Genomic DNA, 24,212 nt, shown 5'->3' with positions numbered 1-24,212 from the left:
GTAATTTATAGATACAAAGTGGTTTGAGACAAGCTGCTTGACCAGGATGTAAAAGCACAATGATTAGAATAAGTGCATCGTCAGCACTGCCCATAGGCTTACCTCACAGACCTGCTGAAGTGCTCACATCCACAGGGTTATTACCTCACAGACCTGCTGAAGTGATCACATCCACAGGGTTATTGACCATAGGCTTACCTCACAGACCTGCTGAAGTGCTCACATCCACAGGGTTATTGACTGCTTACCTCACAGACCTGCTGAAGTGCTCACATCCACAGGGTTATTGATCATAGGCTTACCTCACAGACCTGCTGAAGTGCTCACATCCACAGGGTTATTGACTCACAGACCTGCTGAAGTGCTCACATCCACAGGGTTATTGACTATAAAATGACCCGTGTGAAGTGATAATAGTGATACTTCTTAAATATTTGATCACCGGATTTCTGTTCAACCGCTCTGACAAACCTCTTCATGCCCCAAAAAAAGTTTCTTCCAACCACTTTTCCTTTGTTCGACACTTTACCATATATCGTTTTTTGACCAGGCCCCATAACCCGAATGAATCAATTAATTTTGCCATGTTTTTAACAAAAAACTGTTTTTATGTTTGTAAAAAAAGATTAATTTGTATTGGTTCAAGGAGGGAAAAACACTTCGACAACATTCCAGCTAAATGAGGAGATGTGCGAAAGAGCTTTTCAAAAATACATGCATGTACACCATCCAATATATGGTCTACATCTATAGGAATACCATAACATACTTTATTTAGTAGGAGGCTATATCTACAAACAGTGTATACACACATAATAAATGCCATAGACACTCAGGCAGCTGACCCACTACGGTAAGCAGGGATCCCTCCAGACCGTCGTCTCCTTCTCTCTCTGCAGACTCTGTATACATTGCCCCCAATGCAGAGTCACTAGTTATTATTTTAAAAATGCCAGTTTATCTTTTTTCATTCATAACTCCTACGTAAGACTTTTTTTTTGGCTGGGGAGAGAGGGAAGGAGACAGAGGGAGAGGAGGGCTGTCACACACACACACACACACACACACCTAAACACACACACACAGACACACACACACCTAAACACACACACACACACACACACACACACACACACACCTAAACACACACACACAGACTGTTTCCTGACCAGATGTGCCGACACACCAGAAAAACAAAACCTCAACTTGCCTGGTATGTGACCCTTCCATCTAGGGCCATACATCTCTTATTATATGATCATATTAATATGCATGTTCTAGGGCCATACATCTCTTATTATATGATTATATTCATGTTTTGGGGAGACTACATCTCTAGAGTGTATCTGCGGTCACCTGCCCCGGCGCAAAGAGATGCGCTGCAGGCGGAGGGCTTTGGTGCGGGGGTCGGCGGGGTCACTGGCTGCCCTCTGACCCCGGGAGGGCAGGTAGGAGGTGGCGCAGTAGCTGGGGCGTTTGTAGTAACGGATCAGATCGTAACTTCTGGCGCCATCTGGAAGAGAAGGTGAGTCAGAGGGTTAAAGGGAAGTAAGTGGTCTCACCATCACAACTATTGCTTCCTGTACACTTTGGAGCCTTTAAATCACGTGTTGATGTGATGAAGATGCGTATCTTTGCTGATTTCAGTTCTTAAAACATGCACACTTTACTGATGGTTTGGCCTATAGCCAGTGGATATTAGTTGTAATGTGAATTGATAATAAGATACAAACAAGCAAATAAACAGACAGAGCCATGATCTGAGCCCTTTGAGTTCAGATTTATTGACACAACAGTGCAATAACGCAGCCTTGGAACGAACATGACCACTACAAGTTTTTTCTTCTTTTTTTTTTTTTGGTGGTCAAATTCATTTTTCCTTTCAAACAGAATCAAAAACAAAACAAAAAACAAAAAACAAAATGCAATCCTTTCAATCCTAACACCCTGTAGCTTATTCACCAAGAAGAGACATTGATGTGGCTTCAACACATGTTGTTGAGAAACAAAGGAAAATAATGACAGAGGACAAAACATAAAATACAAAAACATTTTTTTTTTTTAATGTGTGTGCGTGTATCCACAAGTGTGTGACTACGTCAGGATGTTTTTTTTCAGAAGCGGTGAGAAGGAATAGTGCTATATCATAACTGCTACCCAGGAACAGGTTAGCAGGGCAAGACAACCAAGCATGACTACGTATACACAGCTGCTGAGAGATGCAGCATGATAAAAAACACAACAGCATTTCTACCTCATTCGTGGCGTGACTGTTGGGACTATCTCCACAGTTCTTAACTGTGTGAGGCAAAATGTATTGTAAATGATAGAATTAGGTGATTTTCTCTGTTTCTTTGCTCCATACGGCCATTTGATACAGATGCACCTGCACCTACACACAAGCTCACAAACCTTCAGCTTTTGTTATAAACTCAGCCCTGACATGATACTATTAAGGTTTGGCTATGGAGCTGCTCATCTCTAAAACTGTAGTTTTACGGACAGACAGGCTGACTTTGACACATGACGACAGAGGACCTAAACACGGGGCGGTTGTGCAAAGATAAAACACAGGCTATATTACATGGAGAACAACAGGAATCTAAGGCAATACTTAACCCTACCTTCAGCATGGGGGGTTCTTATTTTGTCATGCACACACACACACGCACACACACACAAACACAAACACACAAACACACACAGACACACAGACACAGACACAGACACAGACACACACACACACACACACACACACACACACACACACACACACACACACACACACTTTACTTTTCTAATCCATGTGAGGAAAACCTAACCAACTATGGCTGCTGTATGTGATGTGCCAGAGGTATCATGCCCACAGGGGTTCTGCTATAGTGCCACTCTTTCACCTTTTGCAGTGCAACTGTAGAAGACTGCGGAACAAAACTACGCGTCTACTCACATATCAAATTCTCAAGTGCTGCTTCTCCATATGATTATACACATTAACCGCCAGGACTAAAGAGTTATTCAAATCAGTACCACATAGAGAACTACAGTTTCAGCAGTTTCACAAACCCTATGCCTCAAAACTGACCAATTGAAACTGGCAAAGTTGATGAATGGATACCTTACTATATCACCTTATAAAAGAACAATCTGTAATGCTGTTAATGGATAATAAACGATATACATATGTGGGACAAGCAGTAAAATCAATAAACATAAAATTCACTGTAAATATGGCATAAATATGTGCTTTGGACAGGAGCGCAGAGACAGGAAGTGTTTTGAGACTGGAAGAACCGTGATCACAAGGAGATTTCCAACCGATCCCTATGGCAATGGCTTAACTAGGTGGGTAGGTACAATACCAGTACGAGACATTAAGGAAAAAAAATAAAACCGAACACGAACACTGACTCGATTACTTTAACTTAATACAACTTCAACTTAAAGGGATAGAAGCCACAGCTGTTTTTGGAAATCACATGAAGTCATTACAGACATTGATGTTTATCTAAAAGCCTGTTCCAAGAGTTTGCAAGCTAAGCCAGACAGACACACATCAGAATAATTTTTTTTTTTTTTTTTTTTTACAGTTGTACAGGACTAAAGCTAGAAATAGTAAGGTACATCTAATTTAAGGCAACAATACTTTTGTCTGTTATGGAGAAAAACAAAACACTTGCAGGTTACTGGACGTTGTGGCAAATGCATCTAATGTTTTTTTTTCAACCTCAGTACAGTAGTTAAAGCAAGATTAAACAGGTTCCTTTTTATCTTTGGTCAAGGCATCAGGAATTTCTGCACAGTGATAGCAGAGGTCATTCAAAATCACCTGGGCATGACCTCACTGGGGAGACACTAGCTGCTGCCACACACACACACACACACACACACACACACACACACACACACACACACACACACACACACACACACACACACACACACACACACCTGGGCATGACCTCACTGGAGAGACACTAGCTGCTGCCACACACACACACACGCACACACACACACACACACACACACACACACACACACACACACACACACACACACACACACACACACACACACACACACACACACACACACACACACACACACACACACACACACACACCTGGGCATGACCTCACTGGAGAGTCACTAGACTCCCATTTTGAGAGAATAAACAGTTTTGTGACATTGTAGCAATGTGCTCTTCAAATAGGACCAAAACCTGCGATTTCCTATTTTGGATAAACTTTTTAGATTGTAATATCTCTGGAAAATTTGTGCTTAAACTTCACCCAGTATGAGATAATTTATTCTGAATGCATACATTATATTTAATGCCTTCAGTACTATAACTTCAAAATATATATCTAAGGCAGTTGAATAAACTGTGAAATATAAATATTTGCTGTTACAACATTTAGTAGAGACAGATATGGTTTGTATGGCTGCCATGGATGGACCATAGAGCAGTGGATAGTGCTATGTATCAGGAAATAAAGAATTCATGGCAGTCTTAGCAACTGATGGCTTGTCTGAGTATTTCTGTCAGGCGAGAGAATTGTTAGATTCACTATTAAAGGGAAAGAGCGCTGCAGGAAGCAAAGTGGTAAAACAGAAAACAAAACAAAACAGATGGCTTATATAAAATGAGTAGAGAAATCAATCCTGTGAGACCTCACTTACAATTTGCATGAAGGAATATGAACGCAGCTCGCATTTTAGATCAGCAAAGCTTTCATGTCAAACAAAAACTAAATTCTTTGTTAATGTTCAGAATTATGACAACACTTACAGACAATAAAGTATAAATACTATGTTCATTTTATATACATTAAATACATTTGAGAAAAATACATCTGGCTGTGAGGTGACACCAGGTGACATCATGAACGATGGGAGAGAGACAGAAAGACAGACAGAGAGAAAGACAGGTGGATACTGTATGGCATATAGGCATATCATAGTTTCACTTTTTGAAACGCATCTTACAAGAAAGAAATGAATCTGATTAACAATACTCTGATAATGTAGTCATGTCCCGACAGAATGTCTCGTTGGTAAGAAAAAGCTGAACTATAAAAAAGTGAACATAGTGTTGAACTCGCAAAATATAAAAAAAATATCGAAGCGGTTCATGGGAAAATAGAAATTATTTAAAAATTCTTAAATCTGATTTCAGTTCTCTACAAAATATTTATTCTTGTGAAGCTTTGCTGATTAATTCTATGGACTTAAATACAGGGCATTAGCCAGACATCAAATTCACATTGACTCTTTAGGTAGAGATCCTGACACAGATCCTTAGGGACTACTGAATCGGGACACTAGGGTTACTCCTATAGAAGGGCTGTATCAGAAATCAATTTAGGAACTCCTTGAAATACAGTGAGCTGGTACCATGTGGCCTGTGCTTCCAAATAAATATCACATGACCTGAGCACATACTACATAGGTGTGGATGAACAGTTGTGTTCTCTTTTAGTTTTTTACATGTGAAAAAGACAGACTATCCTTATATGAATCAGGTTCCCAAACAGCAGTAGCATAACTCTGAGTTTGCGGCACCATTCGTTCAGTTAAGCACACAAACTACACAGTGAAACTCGAAGGAAAGAAAACCCCCCAAAAACGAAACAGAATTGTGCTAATGTAGTAAATGCTCTCAATGAGTTGAGTAATGATACGAAAACACCCATGTGTTTTTTTTTATTTGTGCATCAAAGCTGACATTCTTCACTGGATTGTTCTTCCACGTTGACTTTCACATTCACCGCAAAATATAGGGGAAGGTCCAGCAGGAGCAGCGGCCAGGGACCAGGGACCAGGGCCAGCGACCACTGTCTACGCCTCTGGGGTCCCTGCCCTGCACTTTCCCGTCTCTCTCGGGCCCTGGCAGTCCAGAGGCTGGGGCCAGCACTTGACCCTTAATGTCTCGCCTTCATCTTCTCCTCCTCCTCCTCCTCCACGCGATCGCTATGGCCAGCTGCAGTTAGGCTGTTCTTGTGGATAAAACACACACACACACACGCATGCGCATGGGTGATGCTGGCACAGCAGCGACGGTTGTGAAGGGATCTGGTACACGGCAACAGTCGTCAAGCAACAATACAACTCAACTATCAGTCCTACGGCTCAGCTTCATGGTAACCCAGCCTGAAGGCATTGCTTTTTTTGCAAACAGAACAAAAACAAACAAACAAAAATAGCTTTAAGAAGCAAACAAACACAAACAAGTAGGCCAATGCTGAGGAGCCATGACCACAAGCTGTTGCTGCTGTTGCCAAGGAGAGAGAGAGAGAGACGGAGAAGACATGTCTATGTGTGTGCATGCGCGCAACACGTGTGCGTGGTGTGTGTGTACTGTGTGTGAATGCAGCAGAGGTTTGTGGGAATTAGTTTGCATCGCCGGCGGCGGCCGCAGACGCCGATAAGGCCGCCAGAGAACCAGGTGTGTTGCCACGGTTTCTCTGTCCGTCGTCGTCGGAATCTGGAAAGGAAGGAGATATGGCACACTTAGAGGTGAGCTTTTTCCTTCTCCTGGGGCCACGAGCAAGGGAGGATGGGACAGGATGTGACATCAGGGTACAGGTGAGTAACCAGAAGCAGGATGTGACATCAGAGTAAAGGTGGGTAACCAGAAGCCTTCTGTTTAGAAATGCTAGGAATTGTGATGAAGGTAGTGATGTATGAAGTATGAGAATTTGTGAGGTGCTGAATGGCCTAATTTACTCACTAAAGTGAACTAACTCAGCCAGTTAGAAGAGAGCTAAGGTAAGATACATGAACTGGAGCAGTGGTGTTAGATGACCAGGCCATACGCTGGGGAGAGAAGACTGAGGATTTGGCAATAGGACAGGAATATGGACAGAAACAGGCTGGATGTAGTTCTCCTGCTCTCCATAAGCTGGTTAGACCTTTCTGAAAATGAGGCATTAGTATGAAACATTACTGAAATTAAGCCTGTTTAAACTGTTAATAGCTAAATAAATTAAAATGAATGCATCTTCAAAAGTAACAACGGGAAAATTAGTAATTACAGGACACAGCCGACCTATCAGCGAAATATAGTTCTTTCTCATACGAAAATGTCTTCCTGTGTGTGTGTGTGCCTGTGTGTGTGTGTGTGTGTGTGTGTGTGTGTGTGTGTGTGTGTGTGTGTGTGTGTGTGTGTGTGTGGTTGGGGGGTGGCACGATTTTTTTGTCATAGGTTTGGACCAAATGCATAAATGTTCTCACCTAATTTGCACAATCTTTTTCTTTGATAGGACAAATCAGGGAATAAAATGAGAGTGAGAATGGATAGGGGAAGTTACTAGTGAACAGTTCTTTACCGTCTGAACTTGATGTCTTTTTCTTACTGTCCTCACTCTCAGGTGAGTCTATCTCCTTGGGTACTTCACCTGGGAGTCAAATAAAATACCAGTCACCAAAGAGAGGTTTCCTACCCCACTAATCTACATTAACACCTAAAGATAACCTGAGATCAGAACCACAACCACAGGCCCTCTGGAAAAGCGACTTGACTTGTACCACACAGAACTGCCAGTGGAGGGCACTGTTTCACAATAAAAGAGGGAGGACCTATTGGCTCCAACACTGTTGACCAAGAAACACACTACTACACTACACAAGAGTTAATTTGCACAGCAGCCAGGGTTTCACATAAATATATGTGTTACATTTTCTGTTTGTATTAAAAGTCAGATAAGGGTTTAACAGAAAGTAAAGGTGTGCCCCAAAGAAGTGTCAGATGTAAACCTATAACTATGTAAACACAGAGAATCTTAATTCAAACTCCAGGCACATCTGACAAGAATCACTAACTATTGGCAGGGCGATACATATACCCTTTGTACAGCTTTTCATTAGTATGACTAATATAAAAACCATATCCCTTTTTACAATCAGTCTCAGTGTCCAGTGGTGAAAGTGCAGTAAAATGAAAGTGCCCTTTGACTGGTAATGATGATGTAACTCTGAAGATATTCTAAATGAACCCTGGTCCTCAATGTAATGGCGCAATGTTTCTCCATTTCACCCCTTTAATATATTTGTGTGCAGATCCTCTAAATTGTCAAAAAATACAAAAAACACCTAAAAGTTTCAACATGTACAGAACAGGAGATTTGTAGAGAAGATTATAAAAAACTGTTATCCTTCAGATGCATGTCATTATTGTAGGACTAGAATCACTACATTTAGCAATGTAAAAATTCCTTTAACATAAACCACAATTACAACTTAGTTAGCATCGCTGGCTTTGTTAGGATTGATCACACTTCCTCAACCAGTTAAACCACAGGAGCTACATGCTACATGCTACTACTAACTGGAGCAGTGACGAATCTTAGAAGCCATTTCACAGGTAATGTGAGGTTCCATAAGTGAGGAGCACCTACCATTCTGGCCTTGCCGGCTGCCGTCCGTGCTGCTGTGGGTGGCCGGCTGCCTTGGGTTGGAGGCCTCCTGCGTCTCGGGCTCGAGTTTCGGCCCACCGGACCCCCCCGGGTCTTTGTTCCCCTCGGCCTCCTTGGGCTTCTGCTCCACGGGGTCTTTCATCGCCTGAGCGAGCTCCGCCGGCTCTGGTTTCCTCTCCTCCGTCTTCTCTTTCTCCTTCTCCTCTTTGTCCTTGTCTGTGCTCTCCGCTGTCTCTTTCGCTGCTCTTGTGTCCTTGTCCTGAGCGGGCTCTGATGCCTCTGCCTCCTTGCCCTCCTCGGTCTTGCTCTCCTTCCCTTCTGTCTCCTCCAGCTTGGCCTTCTCCTCTGCCTCCTTTTTGGCCTTCTCCTCTGCCTCCTTTTTGGCCTTCTCCTCCAAGTCTGAGTCCAGGCAAGAACAAAAAGATTATATCAGTTTAAGCTTTGTGATTAGACACAGAGGCTCAGCCAGGCTCGGTACTACGCACCGGACATACGTAGTGATCTCAAACCTAAAAACTACCCTGTGAGGGCTCTCCTATCGAAATCACACCAACTGATTGACTGCTTTTGTTCTCAAGTTTCATAACCTCTTCCTTTAACGGTACCAAGCCTCTGAACTCAGATCACCCCCAGAGCACGTAGTACACAATGCTAATCTCTGAACTCAGATCACCCCCAGAGCACGTAGTACACAATGCTAACCTCTGAACTCAGATCACCCCCAGAGCACGTAGTACACAACGCTGCATTATTCTGACCCTCCTCAGCAGCGGTCGTGCTGCACTGAGTGTTGCTGGATGTTTAATCAGCATTTCATCAGCGTCACATGTGGCTGGCCACTGAATGTGAGTCACAGCCCGCTGAGAGACTATAGCCCTATAGCCTTACATCGCATTATTCTGCTTGTCAAGGAGACCAGACCATCCGGAGGAGAGGGGTATGGACTGGCATATGCATAGTTTTTAAGTTCATACACCATTATTGTACGCTGAAGCTAATAGAGTTGCAAAGAAATATGTCAATATGGACGTGATGGGTTCATGTCGGGACTCATCAGAGTAGTAAGCACAAACCTGATGATGGTTTTAAAATGATGATTCTATGCAATAAATATGACTATACAAATGATATCACCATCCCATAATTTCAGCTTTCATCACACCACCACCTTTTCTCTCATCCACCCCTCCTCAAACCACCCCTATCACCAGTCACCTAAGATTCCCACTATGATCTATTACAATTTTGGACAGATTTTCAGTGTGCGATCCTGGAGCGTTCTCATTCATCTCAGATGCTGTTTTGGTACCCACAATCCCCTGCCCATGACTGCTTGCATGAGACGCCTCCTTTTCCCTCTTCTTTTGATTCATGATTTGTAATTCATGGTTTGTGACTGGTGGCTGGTGTGACTGGTGACTGGTGACTTGTATGGTTAGTACGTCATTGCCTGTTTATTTATCTCTGGAAAATTTGTGTGCTTTTTTTTTACAAGTGTTTGTAACCCCCCTCCTTTTTCTTTCCTATTGTGAGGCGCTTTGTGTTACCTCCGTGTATGAAATGCGCGGTACAAATAAAGTTTGATTGATTGATTGATTGATTGATTGTGATTGGCTGTGACTCGTGACTGGTGACTCGTGATTGGCTGTGAGCACCTTTGGTTGCCTCGGCCTTCCACCTCTCTCTGTTCTGCTGCACCTCCTCGTTCCAGGTGGCCTTGAAGCTCTTGAAGTCGACGGCGAGCAGGGAGCAGTTGAGCGAGGTGCTGCTCTCCGAGCCTGTGCTCTTGATGCTGGTGCGCTTCCCGTCGGGGGAGATGTTGTTCAGGCTGCTCAGAGAAAGAAAGAGAGAGAGAGAGACCAAGGACAGGAGAAAGAGAGAGACAGAGAGAGAGAAAGAACAAGACAAGAAGGAGGAGAGGGAGAGAGAAAGAGAGAGGAGGAGAGACAGAGAGAGAGAGAGAAATAAAGAGGGGAGAAGAGAAAGAGAGAGAGAGAAAGGGAGGAGAGAGAGAGAGAGAAAGAAGGGAGAAGAGAAAGAGAGAGAAAGGGAGGAAGGGAGGAGAGAGAGAGAGAGAAAGAAGGGAGAAGAGAAAGAGAGAGAGAAGGGAGGAAGGGAGGAGAGAGAGAGAGAGAGAGAGAGAGAAAGGGAGAAGAGAAAGAGAGAGAGAGAAAGGGAGGAGAGAGAGAGAGGAAGAAGGGAGAAGAGAAAGAGAGAGAGAAGGGAGGAAGGGAGGAGAGATAGAAAGGGAGGAAGACGATGGGAGGTAGAGTGGAGGAGAGTGCCAGGGTGAGTGGGAGGTTGAGGAAGAGGAGAGGAACAGGGAGACCTTAAAGTTGTGCAGCATCATCAACATGTTCTGGTTCCAGGGTTAGCCTTACATGATTCGAGTGGAAGGGTGCTGCTGCTGGACCCAATGGTTTGATGTAAATACAATTATCACTCCCTTTTATTTGGAGGGGTGTTTGTGTGTGTGTGTGTGTGTGTGTGTGTGTATGTGTGTGTGTGTGTGTGTGTGTCTGTGGTAGAGCTGGCTTTGATTCATAAATGAGCAAAAGTCTAGGAATTCATAAATAAGAGATAAATAGGAATAAACAGCAGTCTAAGTGTTTGAAATACCCAATGCTTCTGTGTGTGTGTGTGTGTGTGTGTGTGTGTGAGTGTGTGTGTGTGTGTGTGTGTGTGTGTACGTGTGTGTGTACGTGTGTGTGGGTGTGTGTGTGGGTGTGTGTGTGTGTGTGTGTGTGTGTGTGTGTGTGTGTGTGTGTGTGACAAAATATAGGAGTGTGTGTGCCCAAGCAAGTGTTTAGGAATCAGTCTGCATGTGTGTTTGTGTGACAGAGCAAGAATAGGGACACTGAGAGACAGACAAGCCCCCCCCTCCACCCCCACCCCGCCCGATAGCCATGTTTGACTTAAGCCTCTTTACCCAGATCTACCCCAGATACAGGGAGAGGGAGAGCAAGGGAGGGAGGGGAGGAGGAGGAAAGAGAGGAAGAGAGAGAGAGACAGAGAAGCACACACAGAAAGAGAGGAAGAGAGAGAGACAGAGAAGCACACACAGAAAGAGAGAACTGTTGCAGCGGATCAACAGGATAGAAATGTGTTTATAATCCTTTACTACAGTTATGGCGATGACGTCGGTGTGTTTATGAGAGCGGATAACAGTTGTAATGCGCTGTGTGTCTGTGTAGTGTGCAGAGTGTGTGTAACTGTGCAACTTTCTTTTTTGTCTTTGGATGTTTCCATGCATATATATAACATAAATATATACATATATATATATATATATATATATATATATATATATATGTATGCATGCACAAAGCAATTCTGCAATCACTCTGCAAACTTTATACAGAGAGGACACATGCTAGTATGATTTGAAAGAAAAGTGACCTATACTTGGTATGGGACAACTGAATGCATTTGTGTGTGTGTTGGTATATGTGTGTGTGTGTGTGTGGTGAGTGTGTGTGTATATGTGTGTGTGTGTGTGTGTGTGTGTGGTGAGTGTGTGTGTATATGTGTGTGGTGAGTGGGTGTGTGTGTGGTGAGTGTGTGTGTGCGTGCGTGTGTGTGCGTGTGCGTGTGCGTGTGTGTGGTGTGTGTGTGTGTGTGTGTAGTGAGTGTGTGTGTGTGTATATGTGTGTGGTGAGTGGGTATGTGTGTGTATGTCTGCGTGTGGTCAGTGTGTGTGCGTATGTTGTGTGTGTGTGTGTGTGTGTGTGTGTGTGTGTGTGTGTGTGTGTGTGTGTGTGTGGTGAAAGTGCATAGCTGTCTGATAAATGGCACCCCAGGAGAGGCCTCCAGACAAGAACACAAACATCTTCCATAATGCAAGACTCCTTAGTGCCACACACTCACCCTACGCCTCACACACACACACACACACACACACACACACACACACACACACACACACACACACACACACACACACTCACCCTACGCCTCACACACACACACACACACACACACACACACACACACACACACACACACACACACACACCCTACGCCATCACACACACACACACACACACACACACACACACTCACCCTACGCCTCACAGAAAAATCACCCGACACCATCAGACCGGCAAATCCCAGGGATCTCTCTGTCTCTGCCCGTGTCCATTTAAAAGCCACACAAGTAAACAGCGTCGACACACTTTGATCAGTCCTGAGTGCTGGCCAAAGTTCAGTTCTACAGAAAGCAACGGAGATCCGGGAGGATCGCAACAGCGTTTCCCCAAGGCTCAACTCATTCCCGAGAAGCACGAGCACTGATAAAATTCATTCCTTTAACGTGATAAGTCGTTTTATTTGAGAAACAAAACACAGACTAAATGACTAGGTGTATTGTTTATCTAATAACCTCGGCTCCACGATGCATTTGGGTACTAGACACATGAGCTGTGAGTGTGGGTGGGCAACCTAGATGTAGCTTTCAGATAAAAGCACAGATATCTCTGGCATGTGGTGCTCACAGAGGACACTATGGCGTCGGCGGCACAGGGAACACAGGTCAGAAGAGAGGGCTAACTATTGGCTCTGTTTAAACATGTGCTCGGGTCCTGTAGTTCTACTAGTAGAGCGAGACGCTTACAAAGTCAAGGTCAGGGATTTGTTTCCCATAGGGTACACACGCTTTTAAAAACATTTACCTTCTCTGTAGAGCTGGCGGCTAAATGCTAATGCTGGTCACCTGGGACAAATGCGCTTGATAGATTTCTGCGTATTCTGTACATGCAACTCTATGTTGGTATGCAACGACAAGTGAAGAATTGTATTTTTACCTTGCGTCACAGGGATTATCAAGTTATATATATGCCAAGTTGGCATTAATAATCTGACTACCATTAGTCAGGCAAAGCCATCGAAGCCCTAATGTAACAAACCACATCTCACAGTAATGCCTAAGGCTTTGGGGCCATGGAGCCCTGTAATCCGGCATGCCAACATCGTTTCCATGCTGAGCACCATTCAAAACATCCGTGGGTCAGTCATTCACCGCCAGTCTCGTCTGTTGTGTTGGTACCGTGTTGTTTTTCCTGTTCACGGCCCAGTGGTGTAGATGTGATCGAAATGAAGTAATCAGTTGCCACACAGGCCTGTCTCGTTAGCGTGAGTCTGACTGACAGACCACAGGAGAGAGTGAAAAACCTGACACACACACACACACACACACACACACACACACACACACACACACACACACATACACTCGTTAGCATGAGTGTGACTGACAGACCACAGGAGAGAGAGAAAAACCTGACGAGAGGACGGCGGCTGATGCGCAGCGAATGTCAGAAAGGCAGAGAGAGGGAGCGCGAGATGGAGAGGTGGAAGAAGGGGTGAATGAAGATGAGGACGGGAGGTGGAGATGACAGACAGGTCGGGCGGTAATCCGCGCCGACTCACCTGGCGCGGCGGAATCCTGCCAGGCTGGACTGCGAGGCCTCGTCGATGAGTGGTGTCACGATCTTCTCCGTCATGTCCGTCAGCACAGTGAAGGTCGGCTCCACAATGAAATCGATAAAACCTGCGGATGTCAGGGGAGGCACAAACAAAAGCACACACAGACACACACACACACACACACATTCACACACACACACACACACACACACATTTGCAAGGGCACACAAAGAACTGTAGTAAACATATGCACAGGCATGCATACAAAGTGTCATTAATATACACACATACAGTAACATATACGGATACATAAAGTACACACTCACAGACACACAAAGACACATACACATTCCCCTGTCCCTGGTGTGTAAGAATGGTGACCAAGTCTTCTTAATCCTCTGTCTTTCTTTGTCATTTTTTCCAGGGCAGGGCAGGTGGACAGAGTGAAAAGATGAGACTCACCGATTTGAGACTGAGCCACCATGGTGGACTTGCGGTCACAGAGTGGAGAGAAGATCAGTCCTAGCTCAGCCTCTTTATCACCCTGCACAGAGATTGAGAGATAATTTAGTGTGTGTGTGTGTGTGTGTGTGTATGTGTGTGTGTGTGTGTGTGCATGTATTGGTGTTTGTCCTCGCTTGATAGCTTTCTATGATAGCCACTGTATGGATGAAATTGATTTAGCTATAAATAGACTTATTCTCATTTGTATGAATACTTTAATATGTATGACTGAAAGAGGAGCCATTACGCTGGCTTTGCGTGGGTCTATTTGTGTACGGATTGAATGTTTGGTCATCAGTGTGGTGAGTGTGTGTGTGTGTGTTTGTGTGTGTGTGAGAGAGAGGGTGACAAAGAGAGTGAGCATGAGAGACTACATTTCTGTACGTGCCGTCTGTGTGTACCGTCTGTGTGTGTGTGTGTGTGTGTGTGTGTGTGTGTTTGTGATACCCATGGATGTGATAAACATGCCTGCAGTAGACCAGAGACATTAATGAGGGGAGGCGTAATGGCAATGGCTCCGTCTGGGGCTTATAAATACACAGCGTGCGCGTGCCGCTACTCAGCGCTCGTTTTAACTGTCTCTATTTTAACACTCGCTCCGCTCCGCGCCACAGCCTTGTTTAAAGCCCCAGCTCCGCTCCGCACCGCAGCATTGTTTAAAGCCCCAGCTGCACACAGTTCCACTGACCTTCAGCGCTCTCATAGAGTATGCCACCATAGAGTACGCCACCATAGAGTACGCCACCATAACTCACACTGGATACACTTATTACTGCTGTTGTGCTTTGCTACTGAACACTGCGTAACGGATCTGAGGTTGTGTTTGTCCGGGGCTGGGCCTACTCATTTAATAATAACCATGATGGCGGCTTTATCACTTCCTGTTTTAGGTGGGGGGGAAATTAACTGGCAATCTGTGGGATAAGCAGACTGTCAAAAAAACATGCTTTAATTTGCTTTATGGGGTTACGTGTTCTGATTGTGCCGCTCGCCGCTGAGAGGGCCCATTGACCTTCAGGGGGGCCAGGTGTGAATTTTTTGCTGATTAGAAAGACACAGGCAATCAGGGACGAAAGTGATTTGCATTGCAGTTTCATTCATCGTCCCTGACATTTTCTATTAATATGATTAGTAGCTGCAAAACCTGAAAATGAACTGATTAGATATTACGGTTGCACATCAATAAATCAAAGTTTAACTTCTCTTTTCTCCCCCTTTTCACACACACTTACACAGTTTGAGGAAATGGTGAAACTGCGGAAAGCAATTAAATTTCCACTGAGCAAGGAATTAATTGGCTTGTTTTAATCAAAGAGATATCTCCTACCTAAAACAGAGCGGAGAATTTAAACAGAATGTCTGACTGGCACACATTGAGTGGGGGGAGCAGTTCCATGTTCAGATTAATAACTTTAATATTCAAGTTGTCGAAGAAGTATTCATCACAACATTCCACAGCAAGAATAGATTTGTTGCTTTTTTACCCGTTGGTGACTCAGTCCCACATTATTTGGATGGTCCCCTGCAGACTATCTACAGATGCTCAGATTGTAAACAAACTATCTGTTGAAACTCTGTTTGAGATGAGCAGTTGGATGAGGTAAAAATGTATCTCAGATGTGGTTAGGTAACTTCAACACCTGGTGTTCATCAAATCCAATTGGGTGCAAGGCAGCGCCTTAACCTGCGGCGGTCCGTCCCTGTCCGACCCCACCTGACTGACAGCGAGCTGGAGAGGGACTCACCTGTCGGAAGAACTCCTCCAGCAGTGAGGTGGTCCAGCGGTGGTGCAGGTCCCAGTTCTTGGCCGGGTGGCTAATGTCCGCTGTGTGGAGCAGCAGCGATAAGGCCTTGGTTTTGTCAATCCTGTCGAAGAACAGAAACAAGTCAACCCTAACCCAACACAAACAACATCCATCTTAGAAAAACCAGCGCTGTCATTGTGTATGTCGCTGAGTGACGACATGCTAGAGAACAAAATGGTCTTTGTGTTGGGCTGGTAGGAACACTAAGAAGGACCCTGCTGTCAGCTGGTGATTAAAGTCTGTAAAAGTAAGGGGACAACGCTCTCAAGTCATTAGTCTCTAATCTGTAATTATGCAGCGGAGCAGCTAAGGGTGTAATTAGTCAACTAAAACTCAGCACACCCCGTTGCTTCTCCTGGCGTGGAGATCCCTACCTACTACCGTCCAGTCTCGCTCCTTTACCAAATGTAGGACAAAAATTAGGTTTTTTTGGCAAAAAAAAGTCTTTTCACAGGTCATTAGCACCCATATTACCCCCAAACTGTTCCAGATAATTGCTGTTGTGCAGCTCAGTGGTGAAGTGATGGGAGACATTATTCCTTCTGAAGACGAGCGGCAGGGGGGCCGCTAAAGAGGCCGCCTCCCAGTTTGGCCCCCCGCCGCGGTGACAAGGACAGGGGGAGCCGTACTCACGCCTCGGGCTGCTGGAGGAAGTTCTTCATGGCCTTGATCTGCTGGAAGTGACAGGACATGTCTGTGGCCAGCACCATCTCCACCACCAAGGCGCGCAACTCTCTACAGCAGAGAAGGGGATGGAGAGAATGAGAAAGAGAAAGGGAGAAAGAGAGAGAGAGAGAGAGAGAATGATGGTGAGAATGCAAAGTTTGCTTCTGCTGCCTTCTCCTTCTGTGCAACCCTGTTATATACTTTAGACTGTCAACAAGGTATTAACACATGCTGTGGTTACCAGCTGTTCTATTGTTTGTGCTTTGGTACACTGTATCACAAATTCTAAGAAACTTTAATCTAATTTTGTCCGCGCAACTGTATGAAAGAAGCCAATGTCGACTAATCAACTAATGACTTTTATTTCATTTTGATTTCTGTTTTTGTTACGTGATCAGCATACCTAACAATAACAACAAGGTAGTTTTTAGGGGCACACTAACAGCGACGCCCTCTGGACTGTCTCTAGGCAACCGCTTTTCTGCCCCAGCTCACCTCCAGTCGTCCTTGGACAGGTTGTACAGGATGTTCATCTCGTCATCGTCCTGTAGGAGGCGATAGGCTGCGCTCACGTGGTGGTTCTCCTGCACCGCGCGGTCGTTGTAAAAGATTGCCATGTCTGACCTGAGAGACACATAAAGCACGCCGAAGTGATTAGTCTTGAGCAGATATGACAGATGCCGGATCCAAACCATAGGATTTCAGCAAACAAGAAAATGAAGCTGTAAATGGGTGAAGATGATGGGAATTAACCGTGATTCAAATGCTTGTCGTTCTGATTTGGGTGTAAGTCTAATCTTGGAGCAGAGGTTAATGAGTGTTTCAAAGGAGCGGCCAGAGTGATTCTGATGGCCTACTTCAAAATTGGAAGTCTCCCAAACTCCCACCTCTGAAACGAATGAAACCGCATATAGTGTGGCAATTTTGGCTAAGGTTGGTAGTAGAGAGAAACCAACGGAACCTGAAGTTGTTTCTTTTCACTACATAATTCCCAAAGGGAGACATAAACATGGAATACATCAGGTATGAAAAACATGTAATTAATGTAGAAATGAGACCTATGACCCAGCTTTAATGCTTCTGGACATTTTTCATAATAAAAGTAGGTCTGTTTATCAATGATGGTTGCATACTGAAATGTGTACGGTCACTTCCTGACTGGGCTACATTTTGGATCTGATTTGTACCAATATTTGAAGACAAGACAATACAAATCATAGTGTCCATTGTGAGATAGAGGAAGGCGTTTAGGGGTTTGTTTGTTTGTTTGTTTGTTTGTCTGTGGGAGTTTGGGAGCACTCCACAGGCATGCTTGTCACAGATCATTACCTGGTCTGGATGTGAAAGTTGTTAGTGGTCCCGGTGTGTTCGTAATCATGCACAGCGGCGGCAAAGATCATGGCAAAGATCTCCAGCTCCGTCATCCAATGCTGCGGCAGAGATGGCAAAGAAAAAATCAACAAGATATGGGTGTGTCAGTACACATATTATTATAAATATCTGTTATTAAATAGAATGTACACGTTGGTCGACGTAAAGGCTGTGTTCTGAAACATTTGCGCTCGTCGCATTCCATCAGTCCATTTAAAGACCCCATTGGTGAATTCTGTGGACTCTCAGGATTGACTTAGCAAGAGGAATGGATTTTCCTCTCCTACCTCTCTCCGTCCCAGACTTTGATATGATTATTTGAATGGCTCAGGACTCTCTCCTTCCACATCGCCATAGCCACAAGCTGCAGCTGGCCATGTTGCTCACGGCAACTAGGCAACCAACATGAAAGAGGGGAAGATGGTAATTTTTTGTCTATCTTTCCCAAATAATTATTTATGGCGGGAATACAAAACAAAATAAACACTCCCTCATCCTTGCATCAACTTTGCACCGGTGCAGCAGATAGGGACTCTTAAGCTGTTTAAATGTACATACGTTCATGTACACATACAGTATCTAATGTGTGTCGGGCTGTTAAAAGCATCGTTGGCTACGGACACCTGGGTGTTAATAGCATCTGCCAAATAAATACGAATAGTCTGTGAGCCACCACTTCAATAAGAAAACAACAGAACCACTTGGATGAAAAAAAGCGATTGTGCTGAGCCACGGGAAAATGTATGTGCGGCGCTAGTCTGAATAACACAATCTGTCATGATGTCAGGCTCTTTGTTTTATCGACGCTACAGAGGAGGCTCAAATGACATACACCCGAGTGAAGACAGTTTTATGAGCGCAATGTGCTGCTCCTCACCATTACGAAAGCACCTGAATCATCCACGCTCAGAAACACTGGGTCTCTCAGCCTGCCACCCACCCAGAGTCTACCTCAAGGCCTGTTCTCCAATGCAAAAGCCATTTGATGCGAACATATCACTGGAGGGTTAATGGCCAGCGCATTCTGAGTGACATGAATGTGATTTCTATGAGCTGGAAGTTTACCTTGCAATCAATGAGTGTCGCTGTTATATGCTGGGGTCTCTCTCTGTCCTGATCTACAGCTTCTATAGTGCTGACTATATAGATATAGCTCATGAAGTGTGTGTTTGTCTTGATCATGAGCATACCCTGTCAAATAAATCAAGATCTTATATATGCAATCTAAAAGCTAAGCACTTCTTAAGTCAGAACTTTTACTTTATCATAGATGAAAGTTGAGTTATTTGTTGAGAGCCTTGTGTAACATTTAGGGGAGGGGAGTCTTAAATTTGGAACAGTCTCACTGATATTTGACATTCTCCTGTAGTTGATAGGCAGTTCGCTTTTAATCAGGGCATTTCACATAGAAAGGTTATTTAATTATCTGGATAAAGGCACTGCATACAACCTTTACAGTTCTGTTTTAGTACTATCAAGTGTTTTAATATTATTTCATATTAACCTGCTTCAACCAACTCTTATAGGAACATCTTGGTTCTTTGTAAAAACAAATGTATTCTCAGCAGTTCTAAATTACAGTCAATTTCTGTGTACTTCCCGTTTTGGGTGATCCTGAGCCCTCTGTCATCTGTTCCAGTATTTACTCAGGGTCCGTCAGATGTTTTTTTCCTCTAAGAATAGCCAGCTTTTTAGAACTTAAGTCCGGTTCTTGTAACTGTGGCCAATGTTACTGGGTTGTTCTTGTTATAAATAGTGTAAAGCTAAAGAGGTCTGTGTTGCTTGGAATGGGAATTCTGATGACCGCAATCACAGTGACCATTTAATCATTTAATGACTTAGTGATTGTAATCATTCAATTATACAGGATATGGCCTACTTTAATTGATCATATTTGAAACTCAGAGCCAGTTTTAGGCACAACAAACCTGGTTTGACAAAGCTAGTAGCCACAACTTATAGCCAATAAACACGCACTCACATTTTAAGCCACATAAAATAATGTCTAAAATGCTCTCTAAAAGTCTCTAAGCCATGTCTAGCTAGATATAACATGGTCCATCTTGGTTGGGGAATTTGAGAGAATCAAAGTTAAGGTAATATTTTCCCACAAACATCTTCATGAACCATTAAGAGCTGCACTGGGATGTGCAATGTGGCACTGGCCCTAAGGGTCAGAGAGAGCCCTAATTGGCCCGACCATCTGGCTGTCAAAAGGAGAAGCCATGCAGATTTGAATCACTGATATGCACACTTGCATTGGATAACAGTGAAAACACTAAAAGGAAATATCTAACAAGATCTAGAGCACATGAACACCACAACCCCAGGCTAATTTCAATTAGGAGCTGAGGATCACAATTACGCTTTGAAAATCAACATTTTGAATGTTTAGATGTCGAAACATACAATTACGGCAATATTATCATTCCCTAGTACACGCTGTTGGAAAATGTTCTCTACAAAAATCTTTTTTTGGTTAGAAACCTCTCTGTTGCTAATGGACAATTATGGACCATAATTGGCTGGAATGTCAGTTATTTCAGCAGACCATTAGGTCAAACCCACATTCAGTCACATTATCCTCAGCAGTTCAGTTCAGCTGGTCAAATGGTTCAAATGGTCTCGTTAGAGCTAGCTCAGCGATTGGCTCGTTAGAGCTAGCTCAGCGATTGGCTTCCTTGATTCCATGCAGAGTCATGTGGTTGATTTCATCCAATGAGCTCATTGCATAATTGTCACTTCTATTATGTTTTCTATTATGCTTATGTTAACTAGTCTTATTTTATTTTATTATTATAGTTAGTTTCTACTATGTTGGCACTCTGAGATTCTTCTGAATGAAGAGTGCGTTACAAATAAAATGAAATATTATTTATTATTATTATAATGATTTGGTCACTCACCACCATGCCAGACTTCAGCATGAAGAAGTGGACGGTCTGCGTGACGTCTGCCGCGTGCATCAGGTTGTGGTAGGGGTTCTTGTGCTTGGTGTAGCCCACCTCCAGCGCCTCTACGAAGGACACCAGTGCAGAGATGGGGATCTAAGAAACAGAACAGAGATGGGGATCTGAGAACAGAACAGAGATGGGGATCTGAGAACAGAACAGAGATGGGGATCTGAGAACAGAACAGAGATGAGGATCTGAGAAACAGAACAGAGATGAGGATCTGAGAAACAGAACAGAACAGAACAGAACAGAGATGGGGATCTGAGAAACAGAACAGAACAGAACAGAGATGGGGATCTGAGAAACAGAACAGAACAGAACGAAGGACACCAGTGCAGAGATGGGGATCTGAGAACAGAACAGAACAGAACGAAGGACACCAGTGCAGAGATGGGGATCTGAGAACAGAACAGAACAGAACGAAGGACACCAGTGCAGAGATGGGGATCTGAGAAACAGAACAGAGATGGGGATCTGAGAACAGAACAGAGCACTCATGTGGGTCTGCAGTCAGCTGGTATGCTTTCATGGCATGACCTGGCGTGGAGAGAAATGTTCCTTTTTGAAATAGCAGTAGAGTGCTGTCAGCACAGCTCCCTTCATCTCATTTTATTAAAGACACTCTTCAAACGGGCTATGCTATTCGTCACGTAGCAGTGACTGTCAGAGGGTGACATGGGGAAACCTTTTGATACAAGTGTCTGCTGTGATTGAGATTGCAGTTCTAGAGCGTATTTCACATGCCTACGTGTGCCTGAGGTTGAGATGTGGGATACATGTGGGAAAGGAGCAAATTGACTTTTGCTGGCTTACCTTGAAGCGGTTGATTAAGTCATATCTTGTGAGCAGCTCGTAAAAGATGAATTTCAGTGCATGCTCTCCGCTTGCGTCATTCAGAGCGAACACATCAAATGTCCACGTGTCCACGTGCTGAAAGCGGAAGGAAACTGGACATTACTCTCTCGCTCACGATGCAGACCGTAGGAAAGGGTAAGAGTAATGAACCCGGTGTAGACCACAATTGTATAGCTTACTATATAGACATCAGTATTGTGAGCTGAGAGATACCACAGCGTGAAGAAAAAAGGACAGAGAGAAAAGAAACGAGAGGAAACATCAGAAAGGAGGGAGAATGATGGAGAGGAAGGGAGCTGAGGAAATAAAGGCCTCTGTGTGCAATGACTAGCCGGTTGTTTAATCTCTCGCTTGCAGCGACTGGGCTCGTAAAATGAACTCCAGCAGTGATACAGGGGGAGCTGAATGTCAGCAATGTACAGTCATGGGCAATTTATGGAACTATTACTCTCTTTTTCTATTCTCTTTTTCCTCCCTCGCTCCCCCTCCTCCTCTTTCCTCCACTTCACCCTTTGCCTCTCTGCCTGTCCTACGACTCTCAAATTCCTCTAGAGTTGCGTATAGTTTTGTCACGTCTGGCACAGAGGCTGCGTTTGAATTACAGCGCATTAAAGATTTAAATCTTTAAATTGGAAGTTTTTCCCCGGCCCTTCCATCTCTGTCGCTGGGCGAGCGGGGGCCTCGCTGCCGCGCCCCGAGGGGCCCTCTGAGGGAGTGAGGCTCCGGAGCAGCGGACACACGGTCCCTGGCGCTCGACACGCCGCCCGGGCACACAAAGCCCCCGGCCACAGAGACAGCCAATGAGGGAGAGAGAGAGAAACAGAGAGAGAGAGAGAGAGAGAGACAGAGAGAGAGAGAGAGAAAGAGATAGGGAGAGCGTGATGGAGGCACTAGATTGGCCACTCAGACATTCAGAGAGAGAGAAAGAGAAAGAGAGAGAGTGGAGGGTGTGGAGGGGCCCTGCTGGAGATGTCTGAATGCATCACTGGGAGAAACAGCCAATCCCATGCAGGAGATTATCAGACCAGGGGTAGATGGGTCGGCTCTTTGGGGAAAGGTGCCAGTCAGACCTGCTTGCCTCGAGGACACGATGGCTTTGTTGTGACTTGGCAAATTTTGCGCCTTATTTTTCTGAGCGAGATCAATGTTGGTCCTGGTGTGGCTGCTCTTCTGCTCTTCTGCTGGTGGGTGCAAAGCACTCCGGATGGAGCTATAAATAGCATGCTAATATTGTGACTCATTTGTCAAGCTGGACACTATACTGTAGTAATCCAATGCAGCTTGGCCCCCATACACTGAAAAACCGGATGCTGTGTTCGCGGGCCCAAGCGCTCGCTTGCTGGCTTGCCAGCACGTCCCCAGCGGGCCGTCATATGTGCCGTGCGCTTGCACGTGCCGTGAAACATGCCATTTAGACATCCAGCTCGTGAACACACACAACAGGCTCAGTGCCATGCCTTCGCCATGGTCTATCTCCAATCCAATCCCATTCGTTCCTATACAATGTCAATATGTTTACATTGTGTGACTGGTTTTCAGGGTGGGGTGTCTGATTGATGTATGTTTTTTGTTATCACTGTTGGTTCAGAGTGATTCCCGTCCCTCAGGGCCCACTCCTCCCATTCCTTCCCTTGATCCCCCCCATCCCCACACCCGCCACCCCCCAACCATGGTCGCTGCCTCTCCCAACCCGAGCCCATGGCCGAGTGTCTTAATACCTTGAGAACGGTGATCACGCTAGGAGGATAGCTTAGTCCCACCATGTTGGAGGTCCGTCGGTACATTCTGTTGGGGAGAGATAACATACAGCAGTGTACAGGATGCCGGGAAGGCCTCTGATTGGTCGGAAGATTGCCATTTGGAATTAGCATTTCAAGGGCACTCAGGGTCATCCCTAGAAGCAGCAGCAAAGGGATCGGTAGGATGCTCTAAGGTCTTTATCTGTATTTATTATTATTTTTGCCTTTCGTGGATTTGCTGGATTCTCCCAAAAGAGGCCATTTTGGATTTATGTAGCTAGTGGTAGAAAGATTACGCTTGACCTTACTAGAGCATATTCATTTGTGTGAAGAATGATAACCCATGCATTAGGAAACAAGATATACTCAGCTCAAATATGCTGCTTATTGAACTTATTAAAAGATAATGAATCCAGCTCAAATTTTGGTGTAATTAAGTTAAATACTGGGTACTCAGATTATTAACTGTGTTACAGA

The 24,212-nt window shown here is 44.5% G+C and overlaps 1 protein-coding gene across 4 annotated transcripts in view; it reads right to left on the bottom strand.

Moving 5' to 3' along the window:
• Nucleotides 1-4,798: 4,798 nt before the first annotated feature.
• Nucleotides 4,799-24,212, bottom strand: part of LOC105910890 (calcium/calmodulin-dependent 3',5'-cyclic nucleotide phosphodiesterase 1A-like) — a 64,240-nt gene continuing 44,826 nt past the window's right edge. For 2 of the 4 annotated variants that reach the window (XM_031583545.2, XM_031583544.2), the window contains exons 5-18: nucleotides 23,715-23,781; nucleotides 21,955-22,071; nucleotides 21,094-21,234; nucleotides 18,146-18,246; nucleotides 17,312-17,440; nucleotides 16,784-16,885; nucleotides 16,091-16,211; nucleotides 14,304-14,385; nucleotides 13,845-13,965; nucleotides 11,347-11,352; nucleotides 10,073-10,245; nucleotides 8,400-8,816; nucleotides 7,332-7,400; nucleotides 4,799-6,487 (exon numbers count right to left, since the gene is read on the bottom strand). In XM_031583545.2, the coding sequence (XP_031439405.1) occupies nucleotides 6,393-6,487; nucleotides 7,332-7,400; nucleotides 8,400-8,816; nucleotides 10,073-10,245; nucleotides 11,347-11,352; nucleotides 13,845-13,965; nucleotides 14,304-14,385; nucleotides 16,091-16,211; nucleotides 16,784-16,885; nucleotides 17,312-17,440; nucleotides 18,146-18,246; nucleotides 21,094-21,234; nucleotides 21,955-22,071; nucleotides 23,715-23,781 (1,741 nt within the window). In that variant the 3' untranslated portion in view covers nucleotides 4,799-6,392. The remainder of the gene's footprint in view (nucleotides 6,488-7,331; nucleotides 7,401-8,399; nucleotides 8,817-10,072; nucleotides 10,246-11,346; nucleotides 11,353-13,844; nucleotides 13,966-14,303; nucleotides 14,386-16,090; nucleotides 16,212-16,783; nucleotides 16,886-17,311; nucleotides 17,441-18,145; nucleotides 18,247-21,093; nucleotides 21,235-21,954; nucleotides 22,072-23,714; nucleotides 23,782-24,212) is intronic. The other 2 variants (XM_031583546.2, XM_031583547.2) reach the window with 2 other exon arrangements.

This window comes from Clupea harengus, chromosome 17, assembly GCF_900700415.2.
Source record: "Clupea harengus chromosome 17, Ch_v2.0.2, whole genome shotgun sequence".
Taxonomy (NCBI): domain Eukaryota; kingdom Metazoa; phylum Chordata; class Actinopteri; order Clupeiformes; family Clupeidae; genus Clupea; species Clupea harengus.
Note: the sequence above shows the minus strand (reverse complement) of the source record. Positions and strands in the feature narration are given on the sequence as shown.